This window comes from Chrysochloris asiatica, unplaced genomic scaffold, assembly GCF_000296735.1.
Source record: "Chrysochloris asiatica unplaced genomic scaffold, ChrAsi1.0 scaffold00120, whole genome shotgun sequence".
NCBI lineage: Eukaryota > Metazoa > Chordata > Mammalia > Afrosoricida > Chrysochloridae > Chrysochloris > Chrysochloris asiatica.
Genome location: NW_006408638.1, coordinates 7,036,078 through 7,044,066, shown reverse-complemented (window position 1 = coordinate 7,044,066; position 7,989 = coordinate 7,036,078). Strand labels below are relative to the sequence as shown.

Here is a 7,989-nt window from a genome sequence, read left to right as displayed (position 1 = left end):
TGAAATCCTGCTGGCAAGGTGGAAAAGGACCACTTAAAAGCTGGAGGAAGGAACACAGATAAGGGTTCATTCTACAAACATCTGTGAGTAGTTCTACCCTGCACACATGTGGTCTCCATGAGTTGGAATCAACTTGATGGTAACTAACAACAACTGTAATGACAAACACAGTAATTCCATGATATATTAGTGTTGCATAACTTGTTTAACCAGCCCCTATTGATGGACTAAGGAACCCTGGTGGTGATGTGGGTTAGGCATAGGCTATTTGTAACTGCAATGTCAATGGTTCAAGTCCACCAGCCATTCAATGGGAGAAAGATGAGGCTGTCTGTGTCTGTAAAGATTGATAGTCTTAGAAATCTTATGTAGGGTTTCTATGAATTGGAATTGATTCGATGGCAGTGGGTTTGGTTTATTAATGGGCTTTGCATGAATAATTTCTTTTAGAAAAATCAGCATGAGGCTGGTATTTCAACTGTCTGACTTTTTCCAACATGTTATACAATTCCATGGTGTTTTTTTTTTAATTGTGAGTTGACTGAAGGTTTATGAAAAACATCATCAGTTTTACATTCAGCAAATCAAACACTTTGTTTCATCTCAATGATTACAATCCCCTCCATGTAAAAACAGTTATCCAGGTTCCTATTTCCATTCCACCCATCTTTCCATCCCTTCTCAACTTTGTCCTTATGTAAATTTTGCCTTTTTTTATTTTGAATGATTGACCATTGCATGGTGAGCATACTTTACTAGTGTTGTTGTCCTCCCTATATACCTATCTATTGATTGGCTGAAATTTGGGCAATGAGGGTGAGTTCCTTTCCAGACCTGAATGGTGGCCAGAGGCCATAGTCTCAAATTCCTTTAGTCTCTTTCTAACAAGTAAGTTTGGTTTTGTTTTGCTTATAATTTTGAGTTTTTGTTTCAAATTTTCTCCCACTCTATCTGGGACTTTCTAATGTGATCCCTTTCTAAGCAGTTGGTAGTGGTAGCCAGACACCATCTAGTTCTTTTGGTCTCAAAGTGGCAGCATCAATGGGCTCCAGCATGGCAACAATTGTGAGGTTGAACCAGGATCGGGCAGTGTTTTGTTCTGTTGTACATAGGGTCACTATGAGTCGGTACTGACTCAAGAACACCTAACAACAACAAAACAAACTGCCCAGCACAAACTGTCACTAAGTAAAACACTTGTTGCTACAATTACCTTTCCTCAACTGCTTAATACAATAAAAACAACAGAACTGCTGAGAGAATTTCAATTAAATGAGCTATTTACCTGAAATAGCTAAATTCAAAAATCTATCTTGTTGAAAATCTTTCTAGGATGTACTGAAATTCTATTTTGCTACTTAACTTGCAGTCAAGGAACCCTAACAGATTTTTATTTGTTTTATTAAGGATCTTCTAAGTCTCCACATAGCGTAGTGGTTACGAATCGGGCTGCGAACCTTAAGGTCAGTGGTTCGAAACTACCAGCCGCTCCGCGGGAGAAAGATGAGGCTTTCTACTCCCGTAAAGATTTACACCCTCGGAAACCCTGTACAGGGTCGCTATGGGTCGGAACCGACTCGAAGGCACTTAACAACAACAACAACTCTCCACATACCCAGCTGCAAATAGAGTCTGGAGGAGGATGGAAAACCCAGGATAACCCTTCAAAGTCGGTGTGCATTGCATTTTTATCAGAAAATTCTTTGAAAGCATTTATAAAAATAATAGCAAATAATTTTACCTAAGTGATTCTTGTTATTTGCAGCACTGTTGTTGTGGTTAGGTGCCATCAAGTCGGTACCACATTCACAGTGACCTTATGCAAAACAGAATGAAACATTGCTAGGTCCTGTGCCACTCTCACAATCGTTGCTACACTTGACCCCATCCATTGCTGCTGATATTGTGCCAACCCATCTCATTGGAGATCTTCCTCTTTTTCACTGACTCTCACTTTACCAAGTATGATGCCCTTCTGCAGGGACTGGTACTTCCTGTTGATGTGCCCAGAGTACAAGAGGCAAAGTCTCGCCATCCTGGCCCTCTTAAGAGTATTCTAGCTATACACAGATTTGTTTGATCTTCTTGCAGTCCATGATACTTTTAATATTCTCCTGCAACACCATAATTCAAGTGCATCAATTCTTCTATGGTCTTCCTTATTCATTATCCAACTTTTATTTACATAGGAGGCTACTGAAAATACCATGGCTTGGGTCAGACACCTTAGTCCTCAAACTGGTATCTTTGCTCTTCAACACTTTAAAGAAGTCTTGTGCTGCAGATTTGCCTAATGCAAGACATCATTTGATTTCTTGACTGCTGCTTCCATGAGTGTTGATAGTGGAACCAAGCAAAATGAAGTCTTTGACAACTTCAATCTTTTCTCCAGTTATCATGATGTTATTTATTGGTTCAGTGTGAGGATTTCATTTTCTTTACAATGAGGTGTAACCCATATTGGATGAAGGCTGTGGTCTTTGATCTTCAGCAGTAAATATTTTAAGTCCTCTTAGCTTTCAGCAAGCAAGACTGTATCATTTACATATCGCAGGTTGTTAATGAGTCTTCCTCCAATTGAAACTTTGACATACTATTATTGATAATGAATAACAAACATCACATCCTGTTAAGTTTCATGTTATATTAAGCAAAATTGACATCTGCTAAGTGGCTTTATCTTAAAAGCTTGAATTTAATAGAACTAAACAAAACCAGAGTCCTGGTGTGGCACTGTAGGAAAAGCACTGGACTGCTATCCACAAGGTCAGTGGTTCAGACCCACCAGTCACTTCTTGGAAACCCTACACAGGGTCACTACTCGAGATGGCACTTAACAAGAACAAACAAAACCAAAAAACAAATTTATTGCCTTAGAGTGGGTTCCAACTTATAAGGACCCCTATGGTACAGAGCAGAACAGCTCCATAAGGTTTCAGAGACTGTAAATCTTTACAGAAACAGACTGTCTCATCTGTTTCTGTGGAGTTATTAGTGACTTCAAATCACCAACCTTTTGGTTAGCAACTCAACACTTAACCCACTATACCACCAGGGATCCAGACCCACATATAGGACAAAAGAAAAACAATATTTTTTTAAAAAAGAGGCTTAAAAAAAAAAAAAACCTTTGTTAAATGATTAAGAGTTCTTATAATATTTAGAAGCATCATTGATAGCTTCTGGGCACAGGTATTATCAGTGTGGAATAAGCATCTTTAGCAAAGCATGTAAGAACACTTTTAAGCTTAAAAAAGAAGGGGAAACCCTCAGTTTTCATGCTTTAAAATAAGGCCATTTCCAAATTGGCAATCACAGAATTACTTTACATTTTTCATAGTGTCTTAAAACTTTACTACTGGCATACAAAAAAAATATCTGCAAGACCAAGGTATCCCCATTTCACAATGAAATTAGGTGTTCTGCTAAAAATCACAAATGAGGAATGAGGAAGTGTGTGGCTTAGCTTTGGAGCATCTTGTGCTAATACAAGTAAATAAGCAAAGAAATACCATAATCAAGAGGGAACTTCAACCTGAGAAATATCATAGCCAAGCAAATAAAAGGACAGCATCCTTTTGTATAGAAACTACTTCATATGCTTTGGTGACTTGTGAGTTTATGCACAGGGCAGGAGAATACTACTAAGTACTTTCTTAGTGGCAGGCACTTGTGAGGGGTTCGATAATCCACAGTCCCTGACTCTGAGTGTTAAACAGCAGTCTTCAAAGCAGACTCCTCATCAGCTCGCTCCCCTGAAATCTGTTTCAAGTTTTTACCAAAGTTCCCTCCTTAAGAAGGGCTTCCTTCATCACCCTATAGCTACCCTAAAATAACTCTCTTTCCTTTCTATACAGACTTTTTACAAATTTTAATTATCATTTATTATTACAGTAGATGCTGATGATTATCACTTAATGTTTTTTCTCCCATGCACATGTCAATTAAGAAAACATAATATATTGATCAGCACCTGGCCCCACCACCAGCACCCTCGGCGACTAACACAGCATATAACCATAACAGGCATCAAATACTTACCAAATAAATGAAAATAAGAATTGTGATGAGGGTAAGTTTCCTGATGATCAATATTGTCTGGTACTCACCTCTACTTGAGCAACATTGATGACCAGCACCACCACCATCAGCACTGCAAGCAGATAGCAGAAAAGTCGCAGTTTGAAGAAATTGGTCCACATTGTCGGACTGTGCTTTGATCATCCATGGCCGACACCATGCTACCTTCACTTCTCAAAACGCCATGTTTTGTTTAGTTTTAGTTTTCTGAATTGCAGATGAGCTTTCAGTTTAATTTGCTTTCTTTTTGATAGTATCCTTAAGGGTTCTTTGTGAAGAGGAGAGGCTGGAGTTGAATTAAGCAGCACATTTTTCTTCAAATAACTCCTTGAAAAAGGGGAGATGAGAAAACAGATCACCAATTACAATAGACTAGAGTAGGGTAAGAAGAAAGGCACCATATTTCCTCTTCCTTAATCTTATCTAGGACCCTATTAGGAGAGAGAAAACACCCAGAACACAATAAAATCTATTCCTTTCCAATCTCCCGAAAATTTCTTTTTCCATCCACAGGTTTCTATGTAAATACAGTAAGATTTGCCATTTAGGTGTTAACTTCTAAAAGACTGTCCTTAAACTTTTAGAAAAGGAGCTCTGGTAGCATAGTGGTTACGAATCGGGCTGCGAACCACAAGGTCAGCAGTTCGAAACTACCAGCTGTTCTGTGGGAGAAAGCTGAGGCTTTCTGCTCCCGTAAAGATTTATAGCCTCGGAAACCCTGTACAGGGTCGCTATGAGTTGGAACCAACTCCACGGCACATAACAACAACAACAACAAACTTTTAGAAATTGCAATATAATATACTGCTTCTCTTCTCTTAGAGTATAAGTTATAAGTTGCTGTTAGCTGTCCCTCAAGTCAGCCCATGTCTCATGGCAACCCCATGCACAATGGAACAAAAACCCTGCCAACCCCATGATTAGTTGCAGATTAGTCCACTGTGATAGTTTTCATTGGCTGATTTTCAGAAGCAAATTGTCAGTCCCTTCTTCCTTATCTGTTTTAGTCTAGAAACTGTTCAGAATCAAGCAACACATACTTCCACTGACAACTGAGTGACCCTAGGCATGAGATGCATTGGCAAAGAAATGAACCCAAGTTTCCCATAAGAAATAAATTCTACCACTGAGCCACCATTGCCCTCTTAAATTATACATTACTGAACAGTTTGAACAGTAAGATCAGTGGTTCAAACTCAACAACTGCTCCTCGGAAACCCTATACAGGGTAGCTATAAGTCGGAACAGACTCAACGACACTTAACAACAACAACATATGAAATCTCTTTAAAGAGCATTAACATGAAACTTTGTGTGTTTATAAGGAGTTCTGTGATATTGCAACATTCTCTGGAAAAAGAGGAGCCCCATTCCTCCATATGGATAAAGATAGGAAACAGCATTTGATTTTGAAGGCTGTCCTATCTCCTCCTCTATTTAGAGTGATCCTGATGGGGGAAAGCATGTGCTAACTACCAGTTCCTCCACTATATATGTGGCCCTGGTAGTCCCTCAGCTACGTAACAAAGATGAGGAAAGAGCCCTGTTCTGAAGATGTAGAAGAAACTTAAACTTGGGGTGTAGGTAACAGGACACCCAAATCCATCACCCCAACTACTAGAAGCATAGCCTGCCACTCCTAAAAATCACTGTTTTCCCACGTGTTGAATTCAAGATGTTTCCCACAGATGCTATTCTGATACAGATGAAAAAGGAAGTGCTAGATTTTGTTTCCAGTGGTGCTTTCCATGATTATAGGAGTGGAAAGGGGTGCACAATCAGAATGCTTGAGTCACACTAACGTCTCTCAACTTTGGGTTCAACCTGGAAAGCACCCTTACTTCATTCCTTTCTTCCACCTATCTAAGCCATATGCCTCCCAAATTAACAGGTCAACTCTGCCCCAATCCACTTGCCTAAGGGAGACCAGATAGTACTGCTGTACTATCCCAGCATGCTTTCTGTTCTTAGAATTCCCACAGCACTCGTGACTTTCACTTCTCAGCTGATCTCCATATTCGCATGCATTTCTTGCCTCCCCAGCTAGACTCTAGTGATTTTATTTAAAAAACAGAAACTACATAATAAAGATTAAGCAACCTAATGGTAACAGTTTATCATTCTCTTTTGACTTTCTCACCATATTGAGTTTTTAACCCATGTGGGATAAAGGACCTAGTTTTACACTAAGTAAGGTGATTTGTGTCTTTGGTTTGGGGAGAAATAACCCTTAGAGTAATTAGGATGCCTTGCTTTGGGACATCCAGGCCACACCTAAGAATCTCTGATGCAAGGAAGGGCTGGCCAGATAAGAATATTCACCTGGGAGGCCGATAGCAACTATCCTCACAAGGCATGATTTAGCCCATCATGCAAAACTGGACAATAAAAGATCTGAACACGGAGGCACAAAGAACTTCTCAGCTTGTGAGAACATATGCTCTCAAGAGGATAGCATATCCCTTGGGACATGGAAGATAGCATTGGGAACCCTCTTGGACTTCATCCTATGCATCTCTTCATTAGTTTCCTTTTTGGTGATAATAAATCTGTAGTTGTAAGCATGGCATACTCTGAATTCTATGAGTTGTTTCAACACATTATCAAACCCAAAAGGACAGTGGGAGTCAGTAGATTAGAAAGTAGGTGTGTTGTGTGGACTCCCAAGCTTGCACTTGGCATACTGCGAGGGTAACGCATGACTCCCAACCATCTCAGTGTCTAACCACTAGTCTCCAATTTGTGATCAGACAGTGAGAAGGTTGGGAGTCATGCTAACTTCCCAAATTTGTGACTGGTGTCTGCCAATTTGGTAATTTGAAGAACTGTATCCTTTTCACTTGTGAACCCTAACTCCAATTGCCAAAGGATCCAACAGTGTGGTGTGGGGGTAATTAGTGATGAGAGAAGAAAAATGTGAGGACTAGATCAATCTCAAAATCTTGGGGATTGGATTCACACTATTACTTACCATGCAACATAGTATGTACTGACTCAACAATTCATTAAAAAAATTTTTTTTAATCATTATCAAGGCCTACAGGTTACTGTACAAACTGCCAGAAATTTCCCCTTGAAAAGTTTATATTCATATCAGGTAAGGAATAGTTCCCCTTCTAAATTAAAGAGGAATAAATCTACCACTACCTGTCAATTCTGTAGGGATGCTAGGCACCATCATGAAAGACAGCCCTTATCTATCTCAAAAAACCCCAACACCCAGCTATTCATCCGTAAGTGCCAGTACATTCTGGGAAGGAAATGATTGTAAAATACAGGAAATAGCTGTAATACTCTAGAAATCCTTCTTTAAAAGTTAGTATTAAGAATCGTGGTTTTTCTAATGGCCAATGATGGAGAAGACAAAAGAGCCCTAGGATTTCAGCTATAGCATGGACGGGAGGAGGCCTGATATGGCACTGTAGGATAAGCGCTGGACTGGTAGCACAGTGGTTACAAATCGGGCTGCTAATCTCAGAGTCAGCAGTTCAAAACTACCAGCTGTTCTGCAGGAGAAAGATGAAGCTTTCTACTCCCATAAAAATTTACAGCCTCAGAAAACCTGTACAGGGTTGCTATGAATCGGAACCTACTCCACAACACATAACAACAATAACAGTGACCACAAGGCCAACAGTTCAAACCCACAGCCACTCTTGGAAAGCCTATACAGGGTCAACTATGAGTTGGAACTAACTCAACAGAACATAACAATAGCAACAGCAATGTACAGGAGTAGTTTATGAGCTGTGCGCACATTGGCAGTACAAAAAGTGTCAGTGTGGTTCAGAATCTGTAGTCCAGGTGCTGAAGGATGGCCAGGGCAACACACCCAAAAGCTAAAGGACCACCACGGCTATAAGTAGCAACACAAATAGGAAAGAAATCACTCATGGCCAAGGACTCCTA

The 7,989-nt window shown here is 39.8% G+C and overlaps 1 protein-coding gene across 1 annotated transcript in view; it reads right to left on the bottom strand.

The window, feature by feature from the left end:
• Positions 1-4,260, bottom strand: part of NXPE3 (neurexophilin and PC-esterase domain family, member 3) — a 42,945-nt gene extending 38,685 nt beyond the window's left edge. Inside the window, exon 1 of the mRNA XM_006868624.1 lies at positions 4,110-4,260. Within this exon, the coding sequence (XP_006868686.1) occupies positions 4,110-4,202 (93 nt within the window). The 5' untranslated portion in view covers positions 4,203-4,260. The remainder of the gene's footprint in view (positions 1-4,109) is intronic.
• Positions 4,261-7,989: the final 3,729 nt, after the last annotated feature.